Source organism: Parambassis ranga, chromosome 1 (assembly GCF_900634625.1).
Source record: "Parambassis ranga chromosome 1, fParRan2.1, whole genome shotgun sequence".
NCBI lineage: Eukaryota > Metazoa > Chordata > Actinopteri > Ambassidae > Parambassis > Parambassis ranga.
The window spans coordinates 23963439-23985415 of NC_041022.1; the positions used below are offsets into that span (position 1 = coordinate 23963439).

Below are 21977 nucleotides of genomic sequence, written 5' to 3' on the forward strand. Positions count from 1 at the left end.
CAGCAATAATGTGTCTTCAATCAAATGAGTTCAGATGTACAATCAGTTATTTGGACAGAAAATAAAGAAAAAGCAATAAATAAATGTTGGTTGTATTACAACACGCTATCTGTTATGATATAAACCCCTTTAATTATAAAACAAAAGGATTAAATAGAAAATGCTTTTGCCTTGCCACCCTGTCTGTTGCTATGGTTACATTCAGTGTTACTTCACTGTTAGCTGAGGCTACATGCAGGCTGAGGGCACTCGTTGGTAGAGGCTACTAGCACTGATGGTGCTCTGTTCAGGGCTGTCGGCCATCACTGTTAACGGCTGGAAGCTGGTCCATCAATGTGTCCTGTTTTTTTTTTTTTTTTTTTGTACATTTCTATTTGTCCAGATTGGCTTAAACAGACTACCACAATGTCTACAGCATATGAGATGCCACATCTTCCCCCGTGTAGTGTTGCCCTCTAGATGCAATAGACTTCTACTTGTTAAAAAAACATTAAAAACAGCTTAACTTTTTTCCCTGCACTGTAAATGTAATCCATCATTTTAAATTATGCATATATTTTACCACACTGCTAATTATGCTGTTAAATAAGAACCATCACTCTTTTTCCTAAGAGTGTGCCCTGTTAGCTAACATAAGTGGAACACACTATAAAAGTTAGGAGTGGGCGTCTCATTTTGAAAAACTCCTGCCATTCATTTCTGTAAGGATGACACCACTGACAGGCTCGCAGCTGGTGGTGGTAATTATAAAAACACACGTGTAATTAAAAATGATGAATGAAGTCATTATATCATGGAAGGGATAGTCATGTCAGTGGAAGGGAGTGGAAGCCTATTACATGAGAAACTAAACGTGTAGTAATCAAGGTGAATACATGTGCATTGTGCAAAATATGACAAATGGCAGTATTACATTAATAAACGAAAGAACTTCATGATCCTCATCTACAGTGTTTTGTCCTTCCATAACAATACAAGAGACAATCCAATGCTTTTTCACCTAACAGATCTTTCTCCACACTTGACTTCAGCCGGTCCTTTGCTAATGATGCTGAATCCACCACCATCCACACAAAAACACATGAAAACATGATGTACATTTCTGTATATGTTGGCTTGTACCTGTGTGACCTTCAACCTCAAATGTATGCAGTTATTAGGATCATTTCACAGTGTGCCGCTGCAGACAGTGGGCCTCATGCAAGAACCAGAAAAACATTTGATTTTAAGAGCCCATAGTGGTGAGTAGGTGGAATTCACTTTCCCCCCAAAAGATCTTTCTTATCATTAGACATTTAATGGAACTTATAAAGTTCAAAACTTGTTCAACCCTCTAAAACCAGAAACCCACTGGCAGGACTGTTTATCTTCTGTGTGTACACTTAAGTTGTAATATTTCACAAACTTAAGAGATAAAAGAAAAAAGTGGGGACATGTCACATGACAGTTGATACGCAGAAAGCTGTAAACATTTAAATATATGTATATATATATATATAGATATACATATATTTAAATAATACTGCCATGTGATTTTTTTTTACTCTTGATTTTCAAAAAATAAAATAAAATCGATGATCAAAAACATTAAATGCATTTGTATTGTACGATTTCTAACAGTGTAATGAGTTTGTGTCTCAGGCACTTCAGATGGTTCACTGCGTTGACAGTATCAGTGTTATATTGATGAATTCCTGAAGCTATGCAGCATGAAGCTCTCACTCCCTTTCTCTCATTAACCTGTGTGTAAATGGATATGGCTTACATAATGGCCAAGGATAGGCCAATGCTGTTTTTAGCATTATGCTAATCAAGCCAAACCTGTTTGTGAACTTTCATCAGTTTAGAACCCAGGTTATACTGGATTTTTCAGATACTGATACTATTTCACTCCATTCTAACATCAACATTTGTTAACTGATGTTCTTTTTGTACATACTGAAAAACTGTAGATGACTAGCAATATTAATAAACAGGTGCGATCAGTGTGTCCCAGTTTGTGCATCAAAATGGTGTCATCACATCTGTGACAAATATGTCTGTGGTGTCTGAGCTTTTTGTCAGAAAAGTAATAGCAGAGTCACCATTTGTCATGCTCAGCTGCTCAGTGGTGCAGTGAACTGTATCAGCATATAAAATAGCATCACAAAATGCAATACTGTGCAGCCCTACTTTCAAGCAATGGAGCTTAAGCAGCACATGTGATGACACCATATCAAAGTTTTTTCTGCCTTATGTTAAGTTGAAAAAAAAGATTCTGGTTAAAATGAAGAGTATCTATCTGTCCTATTGAACAGCTGGGCTCTAATGATAATTAAGTTCAAAACCTTTTAGGAGCGCTAGCATAAGGATACAGAAGTATTTTTGCATGAGGTCCAATGTGCTGTGTTCTTGTTCCATTCACTCATACAGTGGAAAAAAAAACAAAGAAAAACCAAAACGATCCTGGCCTGAGCCCCAGAGAACCAGGTCATTCAAGATGCTGGACACTGATCAGCAGACTGTTGCATCATCATACCGATGACCTAAGTCAGTGATCTTGTGTTGGGCTCATTTTAGTGTCACTACTAACAAACATGTGCCAGGCTTGGCTCCAAGTCCAATAGAAAATCAGCATCTCTGTCCTGGTATCAGTGACAGGCTGAGGGCGGCACTTTTCTTCCTCCTCCTCCTCCTCCTGCTGCTGTCAGTAGTCCCTGTCTGTCAGTGCATTGTGAGAGCCAGTCTTCATGGGCTCTGTTTCAAAAGCTCCTTCTTTGCACTTTCTCATTTCACACCTTTGATTAAAAAATCTACTTACTAATATTTGGTAGTGTAGTCTGTCTCACAGTGGAGTGGCAAATTTTATTTGTGTAGTTAGATTTAATCGTTATATTCCTCGTAGAATGCGTTAGAGTCCATACTTTCCAGACGTCCTATTCTTCAGTGCAGTAGAGCTCGTAAGGGCGGGGCTACGCAGCCACGTGACCAATCAGGTATATGTTGTCATAGAGGTGGCCGACGAAGTCATCCGAGACATTGTGCGCAGCTCGGCGAGTGTTTCTGATAAACTCCCTCTTTGACATTTTGTTTTTCACATGTGGGCTGGAGAGGTCGATGGACAGCAGGATGAGACTGTAGCACAGCACGTACACAGCATCTGCAGACACACACAGCACACTGTGACACAGCTCACTTACTGTAGGATAGATTCATTGCAGTGAAATGAACAGAAACGTTCCCTCTCTAGCCTTGAGCTCAGAACTATTACACTAATCCTGCTACTACTACTACTAATTACAGGAGGAGGCCGGAGGAGTTAACAGGAACACGGGCAGGGAGTGCTTTCTCTGTGGTCTGCTGACATTGACAAAGCCCTCAGCTGGTAAATGCATGGTCCATTGACAATACTAAAGCCAGGGATTACCTGAAAATAAAACCCTGACGGTTAACCTCTAATTCTATGGCTGCATCAAAAATTGCTCCTGGTACTAGATATTTTGGCCTTCTTGGTGAGGCTTAACAAGTGGACATTACCGGTTCGGATGAGCAGCAATGAGAAGGCTCAATCAATTAGATTTTTAGGGCAGAAATTCTAAAGTCTTAAACACACTATTCTGAAAAAAAAAACATTTATGTTCTCCAGAGAGTGAGGTTGTCTCTCTTTTTGGTCTGAAGTGCCACCTTCAGGTCATATGGTCACTGCACACAACTGTAAATACACTGTGTTCTTTCATGCTTCCCCTCATACATATGGAAATATATTCTATTTCAATGTTCAATATTGAACAGACAATCAGAATTGTCTGTGGTGCTTTTCAGAGACCCAGAGTCTGAACCCCCTTATAGGCAAGTGGCAAGAAAACTGCCTTTTAACAGGAAGAAACCTTGAACAGGACCTGGCTCATAAGCAGAAGCTTCCTGCTGCCAGTTGGCCGGGTAGAGGAGAGAAGAAGGAGACAGGACAGAGAGGATGAAGGAGAGAGAGAGAGGAGAAGAAGAGGGAGACAGGACAGAGAGGATGAAGGAGAGACAGAGAGGAGAAGAAGAGGGAGACAGGACAGAGAGGATGAAGGAGAGAGAGAGAGGAGAAGAAGAGGGAGACAGGACAGAGAGGATGAAGGAGAGAGAGGAGAAGAAGAGGGAGACAGGACAGAGATGATGAAGGAGAGACAGAGAGGAGAAGAAGAGGGAGACAGGACAGAGAGGATGAAGGAGAGAGAGAGAGGAGAAGAAGAGGGAGACAGGACAGAGATGATGAAGGAGAGACAGAGAGGAGAAGAAGAGGGAGACAGGACAGAGAGGATGAAGGAGAGAGAGAGGAACAAACAACATAAATGACAGGTTGTTGATGTTGTCAAGCTAAAACAATTGTGTTTATATTATAGTGGATGTATATATCATCAGTTGATGACAACGGAGACTATATATAAATATATGCATAATGGGGACAATGTACAAGTGTCCTAAAACCCCTATTTTAATTCTGTTTATGTATGTAAAGCATAATGAAAAAATATCTGATCATCGTTTCGGCAGAAACAAACTACAGAAGAACAATAACATTACTTTATCACTGTGCCATTATTTATTTAGCAAAAATGTGTCCCCTCTTTGTCAATTTAAGTAGTTGAGCTGCAGCAGGTGCTGCTGATGATCAGTCCTTGATGAACCGATCATCAGCAGGTGTACAGACCTCTATAAAAACAGAGGTTTTGTCAGTTTGCTGCTCTGGAGCATTCAGGTGTGTGTTAACACAATGACAAGAGAGAAAGACATAAACAATGGTGTTAGAGAAGCAGCTGTTGCTGCACATCAACCTGGAAAGGCTTATAAAACCATTTCAAACTATTTGGAGTTCAACGTTCTACAGAGAGAAAGATTATTCACAAGTGGAAACATTCAAGACAGCTGTCAATCTTCACAGGAGTGGACGTCCCAGAAAATTCAGCCCAAGATCAGAGAGATACAAAAAACCCAAGAGCTACATGTCAGAGCCTACAGACCTCACTGAGCATGCTCAGTGTTACTGTGACAGCACAATTAGAAGCAGACTGAACAAGCACAGTTTGTTTGAAGGGTTACCAGGAGAAAGACTCTTCTGTCTAAAAAGCACATGGAAGCAGGACTGAGGTTCACCAAACTGCATCTGAACAAAGAACAACACTTGGAACAATGTCCTATGGACACATGAGACCAAAGTGGAGCTGTTTGGTCTTACTGATCACCACCATGTCTGCTGGAAACCAGCACCAACCACAGCATTTCAGCAGAAACTCCTCATACACACTGTCAAGCATGAAGGTGGAGGGCCGATGATTTGGGCTTGTTCTGCAGACACACGGCCAGGTAACCTTGCAGTCATTGAGTGGACCCTGAACTCCTCTGTATACCAGAGTGTTCTAGAAGCTTGTTGTTTATCTGAAGATGTATTCGTCTAATACTAAGACCTGCTATGGCCAGATACACAAAAACTAAATTAAAAGAGACTGTACTAATGTTTGAACATGACTGAATGGTTGCCAAGGGACTTTCTTTGGTCATTTAAGGCGCCACTAGACTGCATGTTGGTTTCTCTGGCAACGATATCATGACACCATATCACTATACAGTGACATTTAGATCCAGCTGACCTGCTCATGCACGTGGGCTCACCAACTTTGTCTCAGTATGCTACAACACAATGGTGGCTGCACAAAAAGAGACCCTTGCATGGAAACCTCCTAAGCCGTAGAGTTTACGTAGAGTTTCAATTCACTCATTCATTCAGTGTGTTCAGTATTTTCCAATGTATATGTGAATGTTTTGATTACTGACCAGGACTAAGGCCCAGCTCTCGAACCAGAGCGGGGTTACAGGTGCAGAACCTGTGGCTGAACTTGGTGATGAGGGTCTCCAGGTACTCTCCTCTCTCCTCTGGTGCATGGATATGCCTGAAGAAATCCCGCAGAGCGTTTGGGAGGAACTGGTTACTGAAATTGTGGAGGGTCACCAACTCATCCAAGACATCCCGCCTGCACACACACAGACAAATGACAGTGAATAAAATGTGAAACTGCTACATACTGTATATATATATTTAATCACATTGTTGTGTAAGCCAAGTGTTGAGATTTGGGTTTTATGTGTGTATGTACTAACCTCTCATCTAGGTAAATCCTAAGCATTTTCCAGTTGAGGCGTCTGGTGTAGAAAATGAACTTAGCCAGCTCATTCGGATGATCAACTAGTATGCCCTTAGATATGAAATAACTGATACCCTACACACACACAGGTGACAAAAAATTAGACAAAATAATTTCAGCATCATTCAACATACACAAATATATTGTGGGTATTTTACCTCTTGTGGATTAGCATTGAATGTCAGGCTGCCTTCATCAAGCTGTAAGTACAGTCGTCTGTATGAGAAACCAGCAGGAAGTACTCTGTTGTAGATGGAGCAGTGTCCCCAGGTGGACTTACACAGCCTGATGGACCAACACAGAGGGTTAAAAACAGAAATCTAACTTTATTGTATACTTGTTGTAAATATGTACTTTATGCACTAGAGGTTGATCTCCTTACCCCTGCCACAGATATTCATCATTCCCCAGGTCCTGCCACACGCAGCCGGCCAGGCACAGATCAGTAGCATTCAGGTACGACAGTATGGTGATACCTAATTCAGGTGGCAGCATCTCCAGATCTAGAAAACCATGCGGCTCCTTACCTACAGCACCCAAGAAAAGGCAGGAGGGAGAAAAACAGAAAACAAATGTTTTGATTTAGTTTCCACTTGGCATTTATTACCAAGATTAAAACTGTGTGCTTTCCTCAGCTCAGTGCAACACGCAATTGTCTGAGATGCATGTGGTAGTGTTACTGTGTTCCCCCTGACCAGTGGTCTCCACTTGCCATTGTGAACTGCATCACAATCATAATCATTCATCGCTGGTGGTAGATGACGGTAAGACATTGATGCAGTAAGCAGCAAAGGGGAGGCTTTGTGTAGGATTGGAACATGTCCTGGTTCCCAACAGACTGGGCTAGAAAGCAGGGCTCATCCTACATGTGCCACCAGTTAGTCAGTGACGTCTGAGGGCATTGTGCAGATATATTTGCACTTATACTCTGAAGTACATTAGTCTATATTCTGAAGTGTGTTATTTCTGAAGAACTGACTCTTGCTGGAAGTTTTAACCCCCTGAGGTCCTGCACCTTTATGGAAACAGCACACCAATAACAATCAATAGTAGACAGAGTGCAAACATGTGTTTGTGCAGCACAATACAGTATAAAAGACAAGTCATAAAAATATATGCAGAAATATAAACAAACTGGATTTGCCAGGTCCAACCTGCTTTCCCTACTGGTGTAACAAATCTTTTTACATTTTCGAAAAAACCTGATTTTTCTGTAGTCACTCCACATCAACAAATCGCTCAATATTTGTCATGTGACTGTTGATTGCAGGTGATTCAAACACAGCTTTCTAGTTGAGGAATGCAGAATTTGTGTTTGTTTTACGGTGTATTGTCAGTGCAACCCTTCAATTTGAAGCAGAAATGTAATTTAGATGTGTTGAATGAACAACGTCTGTGATCAGATACCAGTTTTAAGCGTACCTGTGGGTGTACTGTATGCGTAAGCCACATGTGTGTGAATGTTAAATGTGGTTTCATTCAGGCCTGAGCACCAGCATCCTTGCAAAAAGGCTCGATTGTAACAGAGGAATTAGTGCATCTTATTCTTGTTGTATGTATTGTGCACTCACAATAAAGGAATCTTAATCTCAGGGACAGATCGTTTCACACTGTGGTTACAGTCTTTTGTGATGAGTGGTGATTAAAAACAAAAAGAATGGACAGACACTGTAACCCCTGTTATGGTGGGAGGTAAGTGCTGGTAGGCAGCCAGAGGTACATAGACACATGTGCTGATACCTCTGCGTGTCCTCAGCAGATGGTAGATGTCAGGGCCATAGCAGTGTTGTGGAGCTTTCCTCTGGTGACCACCATCTCTCCCTGGAAAAAAAGATAATAATTTTTGGTTGAAGACTATCCCAGCATGCATTGTGGCTAAAGACTTCAAGCACACATGGAATTAGCTGGTATATGTAATGTAGCCTGTTCCGGTTTACCATCATCTTAAGGGTAATGATAATACAGCATGTCACAAAGGTAAAGATGTCTATGTCTATGTCACAAGGAACTGAGGAAACAGGCACTATTAAAAATATTCTTAACAAGTTATTTATGAAATAACTCGATCAGCTCAAGGGAATGTATTAACTGCAGGTTTTACACTATTGTTTGTGAAATTCTAGCTGCAAAAACGAGACGATGGAAAAAATCATCACACTGATTTAACACAAACACAAGCCTGAGGCAGGCAGTCTCAAATTTACGGCACAAAAAAGGAGCATATAACACGAGAAGAAACTCAAGACAAGTCAGGCCACTTGTAGAGAAGAGAGAAGGGCACTAACTACTAATGAAAACTACTAAAATGACTTGAATATATATATAGTGATGTTTTGAGCGATTTAGGTAAATTGATTTCTCACTTGAAAATAATAGTGTCATTCAAAGCATGATATTAAATATTATTATACTTATTTACAAGCATAAATATGATGATTTTAGCAGGTGCTTTCTGTGCTGTTATTGATTTAACTGTAAACAGAAACCAGATTTTCACCCACGAACTACAATAACTTTACAGCCAAAAGTGAAACCTTGCTCTCGCCTTCCTCCTCCTCCTCCTCGATCAGCCAATCGGTCGGCTAGTTCTTCCTGAAGCTGCTGCTGTTGTCTCGGAGGCAGCCTCCACAGTGCCTGACCCATCTGTGTGCAGCACAGTACAAACAAAATTAATTTAGAAGGTGCTTCAACCTTCTGAATCAAAATGACCTGGATCGTCATCAAGATGATAAAATAATATATACCTGAATAATCCCACTGAGCCACATGGGGTAATAAGTACCCATCAAGTTTTTTTCCTTTGGTTATTTTAAAAGTACTGCATGTAAATAGTGTGTTTACATACACAAATGTGGTCTGTGTAGTAAGCAGTGCCACATCATAGGTTGCTAAGAACACATTTTTCATATTTCTCATATATGTGAAATATGCTGCAAAAAATAAAAAATAAACATAACATACATCACTACGCACTTCTTTACATACACTTGTTCAACTGCTCGTTAACACAAAAATTCAATCAACCAATCTGATGGCAGCAACTCTGCATGTAGACATGCTGAAGATAACAGCTGACATTCAGAGTGATCAGTATGGGAAAGAAAGTGTCTGAAGTGACTTTGAATGGCGCATGGAAGTTGGGCTAGGAGTTTCAGAAGCTGAAGATCAACAGGAATTTTCACACACAACCATCTCTAGCGTTTCTCTTTAGTTGACAAATTGTATTTTTTTGTTGTGTATTTATAAAATCCACAAGACAAACTGTAAATTAAGAAATAAATATGATCACACAAAGACTATACTTTGAACAATAAGCTGTCCACCTGTCAGGATGTATTGTTACAGTTATTGTTAACATAAACAGTTCACCAAAGGGCTTATACATCTGCTGAACAATGATACATTCTGCTTTCTGACATGTCAGGTGCCACAACTTTCTATAGACTGCTCATCACTGCATGTTCTATTACTCTGGATAAGACTGAAGTCCATCACATAAGCAAGTGACGTGTGGCTGGCGTTAAAGCTTTACGCTGTGTCCTTATCTGCCTTATGATGATTTAATTAGATGACTGTGCTCGACATTACTCATTGTCATCCACGATGCACCCTTTTAATGACTCTGTGCTAATAAACGTGTACTTTAGCTTAGTTAGAAACTGACCGTGTGCGCATAAACAAAGCCGTGACACACTGCCCAGTCTTTTTTAAGCCACTGCCTTTTGCTTACAGTCTCACTAACGTCAGCTGTGTTGCATAAACAAATCCATCACACTGTTGTAAACATCAACGCTGGAAGTTCCAGCAAGCAAGCTAGTTCGACCTGTAGCCCCGCCTCCTCTTCGACACCATTGCCCAGGCACATGACAGCAGCAGTCATACTGGAACGCCATAGGTTAAGATGGCTTTCACTCACAACGTGTTGTCACAAATCCCTGAGTTAGCTTAGCAAGCTAGTTTAAGTTGACGAAGACGGTGACGACCCAAAGTGGTTGAATTTGCTGCCATATTAAAGTGCGTATGTCATGTTTCTTTAACAAGTGCGGTGCAATATTTCCTAAAGAGTGCTGTACAGCGCCGTAACCCGAGCTACCCACCTGACTTTAGTGATTCCTCTGACAACCTGACCTGCACACAAGGACAGCTGGAACTGCGGGCTCCCTGCTATCAGACGTATCCTGTTGTCATTTCATTCAACTAAATAAAGAGAAAAAAGAGCCGTCGCTCCATTGCTTCAGGATAATCCTTCTGTATCGTGTTCTATTACTAACACTATTATCATCAGTTTCCCTCCTCCTCCTGTCACACCGGCTCCGCCCCTTCTTCTCTCTTGTTATCACTGGGACAGATGAGCCGAAAGAACCTCTGAAGTCTTGTGTTAATGAGTTTTAGTTGCTTTATTTTTACGGTTATGTTTGGTAAACATTGCTAAACTTAGCAGAAAAAGAAAAAAACGTCATTTTCTGGACGATGCGTCATGACATCACTCGTTTCGTGGTGTAGAACTACGCATTGACGTAAATGGAGAACAGCCAATCCTGTCCGTGCTGTTGATCACCCGGCAGGAACAAATGTAGTCGTAGCGAAGTCCGAAGGAGAACGCTAACACTGCAACTCTCTAACTTTTTATTCGTGTTTCATTCATTTTTTTGACAAGGTCAGGTGAGCGCCTTAAAATATGCATGCATGGCAGACGCTTAAAGTAGTACATAGGATTATAGCGCCGTTTCAGTCGGTGTTTTCTTTGTGTTTCCTTAGCAATATGCTCTGTTAGATGTTATTACGATGGTACGTCACAAGTAAACACGGACAAAACAAACACTTTAAATGGCATTTTTCCTCTGTTGCATACAGATAAAATGCTGTGTACCGGAGATATCCAAGGCTGTCTTCGTAAACTGGAAGCTCTCCTGCGAGCGATAAAGTACCCAGGACATGTAGACTACGATGGGTAAGCTACGAAACTAGCAGCAACAAAGGCTCTAACAATAACAATGGAGTAAAATACATAAAATTACTACGAATAAATCAACACATTTAAAAACTGAGTTAACAGCCGTTACCAATAAATGTCAGTTAATATTAAACCACACCGTTACCATACTATAAAGTTAATGTTTAACTTAGCGTGGTGTAGTGGGTGTGTATAAGGTGAAATATCTAAGGGATTATTTGGTTTAACTAGAACTAGATTGATTCATTTTGTTTGTGTAGGAATGTAACAACACGGCCATTAAAGGCGCAGTCCACCCTACTACACATTTATATTCATACCATGGTCCTCTGAATGTTCACCTGTGCATTTCTGTGGTCAGTGTGTTGTAAACCACATCAACATGTGATCACTTCTACAAACTACAGGTGTGAATGCAATTGTATTTCTCTCCAGCTTTTTCCATTTGAAGCAATATCAAAGTGGAAGCATATTTATTATTATAAAGATAATATACTTATGTACTCGTATGTTTTTTGGATGTAAACCTAGTTTAACACAACTGTAATAAAATACCTGATGTGACAGTCACTAGAAAGGGCAGTAGCACTCAGTCTCAACCGTGCATAAAAAAATCTAAACTTTTAAGTTATACAGTAGTGCTCAAAGGGTCAGCCTTGCTGGTCAGAATCTAATTTTTAGTCAGAATACATTTTGACCTATACTAAATATTTATTTGCAACACCACTGTCTATAGATGTTGATGAAGATTCTCAGTCATCCAGGTCATCATACGTAGAGAAGGTTGAAGCAAGGCGTCTGGACTTGTAGAGTTTTCTAGAAGACGTTTCGCTGCTCATCCAAGCAGCTTCATCAGTTCTAACTGTTTGGTGGGGAAACATGGTTTATATGTGGTTACAGACCTATGTGGGTGGGTCTGGGTAAAACTTAAAAAGCTTAAAAAACAATAGCACTAAATGTTTCCATACTTACCTGTGATGTTCTGGCTGACTGGGCCAGGTGTGTCTAACGACTGGCTAACGACTCTGAAACTGCCGGAGGGGGACTGATTGACAGCCCTTTGTTCTTACTGTGAGTATGTGCAAACTTCCTGGGAATGGATGGAATCACTGCATTGTATGTGGTAGAAAGATGATGTCTGAGGCCACCACCTCTGTTAAGGGAAGGTTTTTCCAGCTTAACATAGATGGCTTCCTTGACTCCTCTTTCATACCACCTTTCCTCCCTGTCTAAAATGTGAACATTGTTGTCCTCAAAGGAGTGTCCTTTGTCTTTGAGGTGGAGGTGAACAGCTGAGTCTTGTCCTGAGGAGGTGGCTCTCCTGTGCTGAGCCATTCTTCTGTGGAGTGGTTGTTTAGTTTCTCCAATGTACAGATCAGAGCATTCCTCACTGCACTGGACTGCATATATCACATTGCTGTGTTTCTCCCTGGGAATCTTATCCTTCGGGTGAACCAGTCTCTGTCTCAGTGTTGTCATAGGTTTGAAATGGACCGGTATGTCATGGTTGTTGAAGATCCTGCGGAGTTTCTCTGATACTCCTGACACATATGGAATGGAGATGTTCTTTCTCCGCCTGGTGTCGTCCTTCTTCTTGTTGTTGGGGGGTCTTGTTTTTGTGGAGAGAAGAGCCCTGAGTTCCTATCCTGGAACCACCCCGACCCACTGGTTTAGATATGTGGATGACGCCTGGGTTAAAATCAAGACCAACGAAGTGGAACGGTTCACAGAACACATCAACACAGTGGATAACAACATCAAGTTCACTCGCGAGGACACCAAGGACAACAATCTGGCCTTCTTGGACTGCACAGTACATATTGAGGAGGACAGGAGCCTCAATGTGGAAGTGTACAGGAAACCCACACACACGGACCAGTACCTGTTGTTTGATTCACACCACCCACTGGAACACAAAATGGGAGTCATCAGGACCCTGCAGCACAGAGCACAAACTGTACCAACCAGCTCAGAGGGGAAGAAGAAGGAGCAACACCACATCAGGAAGGCCCTGCAAACACGTGGCTACCCGAAGTGGGCACTCATAAAAGCCACAAAAACAAGACCCCCCAACAACAAGAAGAAGGACAACACCAGGCGGAGAAAGAACATCTCCATTCCATATGTGTCAGGAGTATCAGAGAAACTCCGCAGGATCTTCAACAACCATGACATCCCGGTCCATTTCAAACCTATGACAACACAGACAGAGACTGGTTCACCCGAAGGATAAGATTCCCAGGGAGAAACACAGCAATGTGATATATGCAGTCCAGTGCAGTGAGGAATGCTCTGATCTGTACATTGGAGAAACTAAACAACCACTCCACAGAAGAATGGCTCAGCACAGGAGAGCCACCTCCTCAGTACAAGACTCAGCTGTCCACCTCCACCTCAAAGACAAAGGACACTCCTTTGAGGACAACAATGTTCACATTTTAGACAGGGAGGAAAGGTGGTATGAAAGAGGAGTCAAGGAAGCCATTTATGTTAAGCTGGAAAAACCTTCCCTTAACAGAGGTGGTGGCCTCAGACATCATCTTTCTACCACATACAATGCAGTGATTCCATCCATTCCCAGGAAGTTTGCACATACTCACAGCAAGAACAAAGGGCTGTCAACCAGTCCCCCTCCGGCAGTTTCATAGTCGTTAGCCAGTCGTTAGACACACCTGGCCCAGTCAGCCAGAACATCACAGGTAAGTATGGAAACATTTAGTGCTATTGTTTGTAAGTTTTTTAAGTTTTACCCAGACCCACCCACATAGGTCTGTAACCACATATAAACCATGTTTCCCCACCAAACAGTTAGAACTGATGAAGCTGCTTGGATGAGCAGCGAAACGTCTTCTAGAAAACTCTACAAGTCCAGACGCCTTGCTTCAACCTTCTCTACACTGTCTATAGAGGCTTCAACAAAAAATGTGATTTGTTTACCTATATATTATACTAATACATGCAACCCAATATGGACAAAGTTCTGGCTGCTAAAGATTATTAGATTATTACTATTTCTGTCCTCTGCTGATTTTTTTAGTAAATATAAAGACCATCTCAGGTACCACTGCCCTTGAAAGTTACATGGCATCAGACTTTATGTTCCCATGACTCTGTGGACTGCCGGTTGCAATGTGACCTGTTACCCACAAGGTATCGCTCTTGTCCCTGTCAAAAAATGAATAGATGCAGATCATGTTTCCAGACTCCTCCTTATTCACTTTTTATTCATACACACATACATTGTTTGTGTTTAATACAATATCTGTCACAGGTAGGACACACATGGAGGAATATAACTGCATGCAACTGGCAGTCAGAGCTCATGCTACTTCAACAGAGTAATGCCTGCATAATAGCACACAACAGATAATGTTCTGAGGTGCATGTTTTTTGTCCACCAGGCTTTCCAAAGGAGACCCCTCAGCTTTTCTGCCAATAGTCAGCTTCACCCTCACCTCCTTCTCTCCACCTTTTGCTGAGCAACTAATAGCATCTGGTCTGGAGCTGACTGGCAAAACCGACCTCCGATTCATTGACACGCTTTATAAGGTAATGCATTCACTGCAGCATAGGGTTGTGTAATAGTCTTTATTTTTGTATCATCATGTTTTATTGCTAGAAATGGCCAGGTAGATGGGGGGCAGCAGGGGGCCAATCACTCTGTCATCACTTAATATAAGTGCAATCATAGCCAATCTCAAAGCACAGATGCTGTCATTTACCTGCATTTTCATTTATTAGAAAATTATGTAAATGAGGACAACTATATTCTGAATTCTGTAGTGTATAATGACAGAGAGCCAGGAGCCAGTGGGAAGCTGAACGAACAGCACTGCCTCTATCCACCTTTTGTCTGTCTCTGTTTGTAATATGCACACTGACAAAGTAGTTCCGCTGTACAAGTTCAGGCTGCGGGGATGTGAGTCAGAGAAAAGGAGAGCATCAAGATGAAAAATAGGGGGGAAATGAGCCAGGGTTACAAATGGTTCACCCACCCAATGTAGATGAGACTCTGCAATGTGCATAGCTGGATGCTGTGAACATTTAACCCGACATGCCAGGTGTTTTGCTATGCTGTGTAGAGCAATGATTCAGAGGGCACGTACTGTATATAAGGAATGGACATGAAAGGTCATATCAAATTATACAGCATAGTTATTTAATGAAATGAATTATTTTTATTTTTAAAAATATATTATATTGGCAGAGATAAAACAGTGTTTGTGTCTTCAGTTATTGAGTGTCAAGCCATATCGACAAATGCAATTTGTCTCTTTTAATGTACCGTACAGTGGATTTTTACTGCATGCTCACAATGACGGTACATTAGCCTATAATGCTGTCTGTGTGTTATGTGTGTAGGTTCTGAGAGATATCTTCCACTATAAGCCCATTCTGACAAAGCAGCAGTTCCTTCAGTGGGGTTTCTCTCAAAGGAAAATCTCTGTCATCTGTGACATCATCAACTTGGTCCTGCAGAAACACAACCAGCTCAAGAAGGTACAAAGCTTTTCTTTTTTTAGCAAACTCCTTGGGAAGTGTACAGTTTATTTAAGCTAACAAGTCATATTTATACAGCACATATTTAACATGCTGTGCTAAGTAAACGGTTCAAAAATCCAAATTTAGTGAGGTTTTTATAGTGATACCCAGAGATAAGAATGACAAAAAGAAGGGCAATGGATGTGTTGCATAATGGGTGTTAGACATACATGCAGGTTTGATGTGGTTTGCGCTATTCAAAAATGATTTTGTCTGTAAAAACATTTGTAAAATAATTTAAATGATTCATTCACAGAGCTTCTGGAACGCTTTTAACAAATCTCTGCTACCCCTCTGGTGTAAATACTGCCATTGACTAAAATGGAAGTGTTTCACAGCAGCTGTCACAACGCTTACATAAATCTGGCTTAAGGTAGCGGTTGCACTGTCAAGCTGGACTCAGTGCCGTGTGTGCGTGTATTCACCCTTGTATGTATTCCCAAAGATCTATAATGCCTTACATCCATAGGCAAGATAATAAAAAGAGTCAGAGTGGAGGCAGAAGTATGGATGTATAATGTTTATTGTGCTTAATTAAATAAGCCAAAAGGTTGTTTAGAATCCTGATTAAACCTCTCCCACTAGGCCCCCTTCTTTCTCCTTTCTCCACAAGCTGTGAGCTATTAAACAACCAGCAAAAGTAAACACATTGTAAGCAGGTATCTAATTCTAGTGTAATGGAAGGGGGAGTTCTAATCAAATTTGAGGGTATAGCTCCCTTTGCAGGTGCAGAGGACACCTTCCTGCTGCAAATAAAAGGTGATGAGGAATGACTTTACCTGAAACACCCTTTCTTTTGGAGTTGTTTCTCTCTTTTCTACTTATAGTGCCCAAGAAAAGTTTCTTCTGTGGAAACACCCATAAATGTTGCAGATAATGATTATACGGTTAAAGCAGCCATTAGCAACCATCCATTTAAAAAATAAAATAAAAGCAGCCATCTGTAATCCTTCACAGGGATCCTTTAGGTCTGGTCGGCCCTCGGGGAGAACCAGAAGAGTTTTGAAAAAGCCGCAACTTCTGCTCGGCAGATTTGCATGCACTGTGACGAGGATTGCTCACATTTATTGTTAATATAGAGTAATAGTAATATATATTGCTAGTCAGAACATCTGTGAATTATTCCACAAGATTGAAAAGAGTGCTTGATTGTAACACAGCTTTTTTCCTGATGGGTTGTTAATTCCAAGATAGCTCTTATCTAAGACTAATGCTTTAGGACAGAGAAACATAACTAACCATAACGAACAGTCAACACTACACCATTTACCAGTCTCTGTGTCTAGTATGTCTGTGTCTGTGTGCTGCAGCCCAAAGTCAGATGTCCTGTCCCACATAAGGAGGGCAGAGGAGAGGCTCTTCCAACGCAGGTTGAGGCAGACACTGTAAGTACAGGTTGCACTATTTACACTTCCAGATGTTTAGAGGGCTATGTTGATAGTAAGATGTGACAGTGAGAAGTATAATGTCTCTTCATAGTTGTGTTTTGTATGCATTTTAGGTGTCCAGGAGGCCATTTGTTGTGAATCATCATGTAGAAAGCCCTCTAACTTTTCCAACAAACCCCTCCTGTGCAGAGGCATTCTCCCCAGATATGGTAACCAACATGTTGCATAATGAATTATACCTCTCTGATGCTCCTGGAAATGGGATCACAGAGCTGCCAGAAAGGCAGGAGGAGAAGGATGGCATACCGCATGTAAGCATTCACCGAATGAGTATACAGACTGAGTGAAAATCTGTTACACATGACTTAGTATGACTGATTGATTGGAGAAAGAAACCAGCAGTAGTTGCTTTTATGGTTTAAAGATCCAACACAGATCTTTTAAAGCCAGGTTGAAGGCATTCCAATACAGAATGTCATGTACCATTTGCTGTCTTTTCTGCCTGTTAGTCATCAGAGGTGGGAGAAAGGCTCTCAGCGCTGGAAGCTCAACTAGGAAAGCTTCTGTCTGGTCTCGACAGGCTCAGTATTCTAGAGAGGTGCCTGGAAGAGCTCCAGACTCAGAGAACCACAGACAAGGTTAAAAGGGTTCCTTTAAGTTTTTTAATGTGATCACTTTTTTAGTTACTGGATAGACTACTAAGAAAACATATATGATACATATCTTTTACCAGAATGAAGGACAGGTCATCACTATATCCAGAGAGAGCTGGGAAAACCTGAAGAGCAGAGTTCTATTACTGGAAACTAAACTCGAACTAAGCACTACACAGGTAGGACAAATGTTCATGCTGTGACATTTTCATTTTTGCCTGTCATTGTGTGATCTTTTGTTGTTTACCCCCTTCTATGCCTTCAGAGCAACTGTAGCCAGAGGCTGCCACAACCTGTTTCAAAAAAGCTTTGAAACAGGTGACATGGCAGAGTTACATAATGCTACACACACAATAAAAAACAGCTAGTGGAACATCACAGGACTAATTAGTTTCACTGGTAACAGGTGAGGAAGATGAAGCCAAATACATATGAGTTATAGTTGAGCAATATATGAATAACATTGTAACACTGTTAGAAAGGTTCCATTCATTGTAATAATATAAAAGTAAAATATTTCAATAATCCAGGCAATCTTATGTACATGAAGGACAATTTGGGATTCGTAAAATGAGACTAGGATCACTTGATACATCAAACCATAATTGCAGGTTGCAGTGTATATTGTAAGCAATATACTGATTTTTTTAATAGTACCAGTTCAAACAGTCTTTAAAGCAGTTTGGGCTAGAGTCTGATCTGTCATTTGCTCCACTGCATGGTTGGACTTATCATAATTGCTCATGACAAGCTTCTAGTTCAATGCTTCTCACACCCATCAAACAGCAGCATAAGGATGCTGAGATCCTTACAAGATCAAATTCCATGTTCAAATATTTTGCGCTTTACATATTATCTAAAAATAATTAAAAAGTTAACTTATTATAACTTATTCCTCAGGCCTATACCAATTTTGTGTCCAAAAAATTCTTAGTTTTAACATCCTACTGTAGGCATAATGGTGACTGGCATGACATCAGAGTTAGTAGCTAGCTTTGTTGGCTTCAAAAACACAAGCAGGCCTTACGCAGAATGGCACCCGGCCTGCTCAGGCAACGGAACAGACCGATCAGGAAAAGGAAAACACCAGGATTTGTTAGGCTGGGAGCACTCATCTTATGTTTGTTTGACAAAAGTGTTAGTGTGCAGAAGCTGCACTCTCCTAGAAGTTTCATGGGTACTTTTAATAGTGAGCCCAGTCATCTCCTGAAGGTAAGTCATTTTGGCTGTAATGTTTTTCACACAGTGACAAAATGTTAGAATGTGACTATACTGATAAATAAATCATTTCAATGCCATACTCAATCTTTTGCCTAGACTACGCATGCTGTAAGCTGTTTGACAATCACTGTTGCATCCTGGTTTGCTTTTCTAGAACTCTCTGCCATGCCAGTCATCTGCCTCCTGCTATTCTTCCAGCTCCATGTCTGATGCCTCAAAGGTGAATATAACTTTTATGTTCTGGTGGTGAGTCAACATTCTTACAATGCAAGGGAAAATAGCAGCAGCTTCCACATCCCTGCAGTTTCAAATTCACCATGTTCAGGAGGCTTCAATGTCAAGGGGTCTGTTAACAACGCACATTCAAATGTGGCCACTTTACCTAAACCTGTCTCACCAACTACTGCCATAAGATCCTCCACATCCAAAATATATTGCCATTGGTTTTTCCTGTACAGCAGTTTATGAGATGGTGCTTTTAAATGTATGCCACCTGTCCACATGATGAAACTGGTGTCTTTGAAAAACATTATGTTAACTTTTTTCACTGCCAATATATTCACAAAAATGAAGCCAAAAATCAAAGGGTTGAGGAGAAAAGACATAATTCTGTTTCATTGTCCAGGAGGACATGAAGGACAGGCTGCAGAGGATCACCGACATGTAAGTTTTTAATTGTAATTTAATAGCAAACAGCCTAGCAACCAGATGAGATTGACAGATTATATATTATTTGCAGTGCTATGTTTCCTACCTCAACACATTCTCACTACAGCCGTTTATGCAATATGGGACAGGAACAACATGTATACAACTTATACAACAATGGTTTTATTGTAAACAGCCAAGATGAAGGTGAAGGTCCTCAGAGACTACTGGTGTCCCCTGTACAGTTAAAGTGTATACACACACCATTGTTTGAATGCCAGGTGTGAATTGATGCTTTTCAGATTAGTAATGTCTGAGCATCTTGACCACCCAGCTTTGAAATAAATAAATGAAGACAGAAGAATGAGCAGTTATCTGGGGATGCTACACTAGTGACAAGCCAGATTTCTTGAGTATACTTCTATCACTAAAAAGATAAAAAAAACGATTTGATGACTTTTTTCTGAGATCTCAATCTGCCACATCAAGGTCTGCGTATAATAATTTAATAAGTTTGTGCCCTTGGTTGGTTATTTGGCTTTGCTGGATCTGGTTAACCTTGTTATCTATTCTAAGTCATTGACAGACATGTTTGGGCCTTCTACTGACATGAGCAGCAGTTGGTCCTTTGATTCTTATCAAGGCTTCTTAATCTTAGAAAAGAACTAGTTTAGCAGCCCTATATTTTACATAGTTTTTACTGTCACAGCTGCAATCATGCCATTTACTTTCATGATTTCTGTATGTGTGTTTGCATATCTGCACATCTGTAGGCTGAAGAGCACTTCCAGTCTCCTGAAGAACACAGAGTCCTGCCCATAACTTATAATCACCATCTGGGTTTGTCTTCTCTTTCCTTGTCAATGTTTCCTATTAAACCTATGATCTGTTATCTACCTGTCAGCTTGCTTTGTAACTTTTGGAATAAGCTTACCTGTACTTGAAGTGATCTGCCGTGTTAGTATTCCACAATTAAATCCTTCAAACTCCAGCTTTCTCTTTTTAACTGCATTGACACGCTTGTGATGAGCTTTGGAGAACCAAACCTTTAAAACAGTTTATGCAGAAAGATTTAAGGGCTTTGTATTTTAGTGTAGTATATGAGCTGTTTGTATAGATGTCATCAGATGCCCCACACATATATTGTATGATGAGAGAGTTTTAAAATAAAGTTGTTGTGAAATTGCACAGACTTTTCATTGTGTGTTTGTACACTAACCTGCACTATAATCCCAATAGAACATTTCAATCACAGAGGTGAATTTAAACTTCAAAATCCTTGTATGTAAGAAGTAGAAGTCTATTCTGAACGTTACTGGATGCCAATGAAGAGAAGGTAAAACAGGATAAAATGATTTGTCTTGCTGATTCCTGTCAATACTTTGGCTGCAGCATTTTGGATTAGCCATAGATTGGCCTTTGACAGACACTCAGCACATGTAGCATGAAAGTGGAGCAGATGCAATGTTACTTAATATTCATACACCTTGTATGTTTAGATTTATAGCAACTTTTTTTAGTGAAGAAAGTAGTAAGGTAAGTAACTTTTTTTTTTACTTTAATGGAAATTAGACAGCTTTAAGTTTGTTATGAAGTAATCAATAGCAGTCGTCATTTTGTTCCATATATTTCTGTCGGACGACTTCACCTTGAATTGTTACAATCAATTCACGCTTCATATACACATCACATAATACAAGTTAGACTGCTAGGCTTTACTCGGAATGCTCTCCTATCTCATCTTACTAACATTTGAATTTACCCTTCTTGACTTTGCATCACATGAAAAAAAGTTCTACTACAGCAGACATCTGATATTACTGTAACCAAATTTAGGGAAACTCCCATAATCCCTGCCCATGAACTGCCACCTTACTGTGGTTTGGAGAGGCCATGGAGGAGGACTACCGGTCAGTCCCAAAGAGATTCTGGCAAACAGTTTGGCACCTCAGAAAGGGGAAACAGTACTTCACCAACACTGTTATGTAATACTTTGAGGATGTCCTCAATGTCACCAACACACCTTCCATTTTCTATGAGCAGCATCATTACTCACCACACAAACACAAAGACTTTTCAAGCCGTGCAATCTGTGCATCACAGAGGCTTAATGAGCACATGCCTGCTGGCAAGGAAGGCAGACACCGAAAGGAGGTTGAGGTTTCACAGAAGAGTGCATTGATGACCCACGAGTAAGCAGCAGTGTTTGTGTTGAGATTCAATGAGACAGATGCCTCAGTTACATTGTTCCTGTATGCTCCTATAATCTATTATTAATGTGCTAGTTCAGTTAAAGGTAGGGTGAGAGGTAGGGAGATTTCATTCTGATGCACTTTTTGTTAAATTAGTGTAACTTCTCTTTACAATCCGATAGCAACCGATTGGTTCGGCAGTTTGGCATTAAAAC

The 21977-nt window shown here is 40.6% G+C and overlaps 2 protein-coding genes across 4 annotated transcripts; one reads left to right on the forward strand and one right to left on the reverse strand.

Annotated features, from left to right (window-relative positions):
* Positions 1-308: 308 nt before the first annotated feature.
* Positions 309-10526, reverse strand: fbxo8 (F-box protein 8). The gene is made up of 8 exons (XM_028411781.1): positions 10262-10526; positions 8699-8807; positions 7905-7985; positions 6547-6691; positions 6323-6449; positions 6121-6239; positions 5797-5993; positions 309-3139 (listed from the first exon to the last, which is right to left on the reverse strand). The coding sequence occupies exons 2-8, from the start codon at positions 8805-8807 to the stop codon at positions 2952-2954; spliced, it is 966 nt and encodes a 321-aa protein (XP_028267582.1). The 5' UTR covers positions 10262-10526; the 3' UTR covers positions 309-2951.
* On the forward strand, positions 10053-20721 carry cep44 (centrosomal protein 44). 3 transcript variants are annotated; one of them, XM_028411629.1, is made up of 11 exons: positions 10053-10178; positions 11019-11115; positions 14520-14667; positions 15481-15618; positions 16971-17045; positions 17162-17359; positions 17558-17686; positions 17782-17880; positions 19077-19142; positions 19548-19585; positions 20344-20721. In XM_028411629.1, the coding sequence occupies exons 2-11, from the start codon at positions 11024-11026 to the stop codon at positions 20390-20392; spliced, it is 1032 nt and encodes a 343-aa protein (XP_028267430.1). In that variant the 5' UTR covers positions 10053-10178; positions 11019-11023; the 3' UTR covers positions 20393-20721. The 3 variants fall into 3 exon arrangements, with proteins under 3 accessions (XP_028267430.1, XP_028267439.1, XP_028267447.1); XM_028411638.1 differs by lacking the exon at positions 10053-10178 and adding an exon at positions 10492-10826; XM_028411646.1 differs by lacking the exon at positions 10053-10178 and adding an exon at positions 10492-10821.
* Positions 20722-21977: the final 1256 nt, after the last annotated feature.

Coding starts and splice junctions, on each gene's coding strand:
- fbxo8 (XM_028411781.1), bottom strand. CDS start 8,807: ATGGGTCAGGCACTGTGGAGGCTGCCTCCGAGACAACAGCAGCAGCTT. Junction 6,692..7,904: donor TCTGCTGAGGACACGCAGAG/GTATCAGCACAT, acceptor TGGGTGCTGTAG/GTAAGGAGCCGCATGGTTTT. Junction 6,450..6,546: donor GATGAATATCTGTGGCAGGG/GTAAGGAGATCA, acceptor TTGGTCCATCAG/GCTGTGTAAGTCCACCTGGG.
- cep44 (XM_028411629.1), top strand. CDS start 11,024: ATGCTGTGTACCGGAGATATCCAAGGCTGTCTTCGTAAACTGGAAGCT. Junction 11,116..14,519: donor GGACATGTAGACTACGATGG/GTAAGCTACGAA, acceptor TTTGTCCACCAG/GCTTTCCAAAGGAGACCCCT. Junction 15,619..16,970: donor AACACAACCAGCTCAAGAAG/GTACAAAGCTTT, acceptor TGTGTGCTGCAG/CCCAAAGTCAGATGTCCTGT.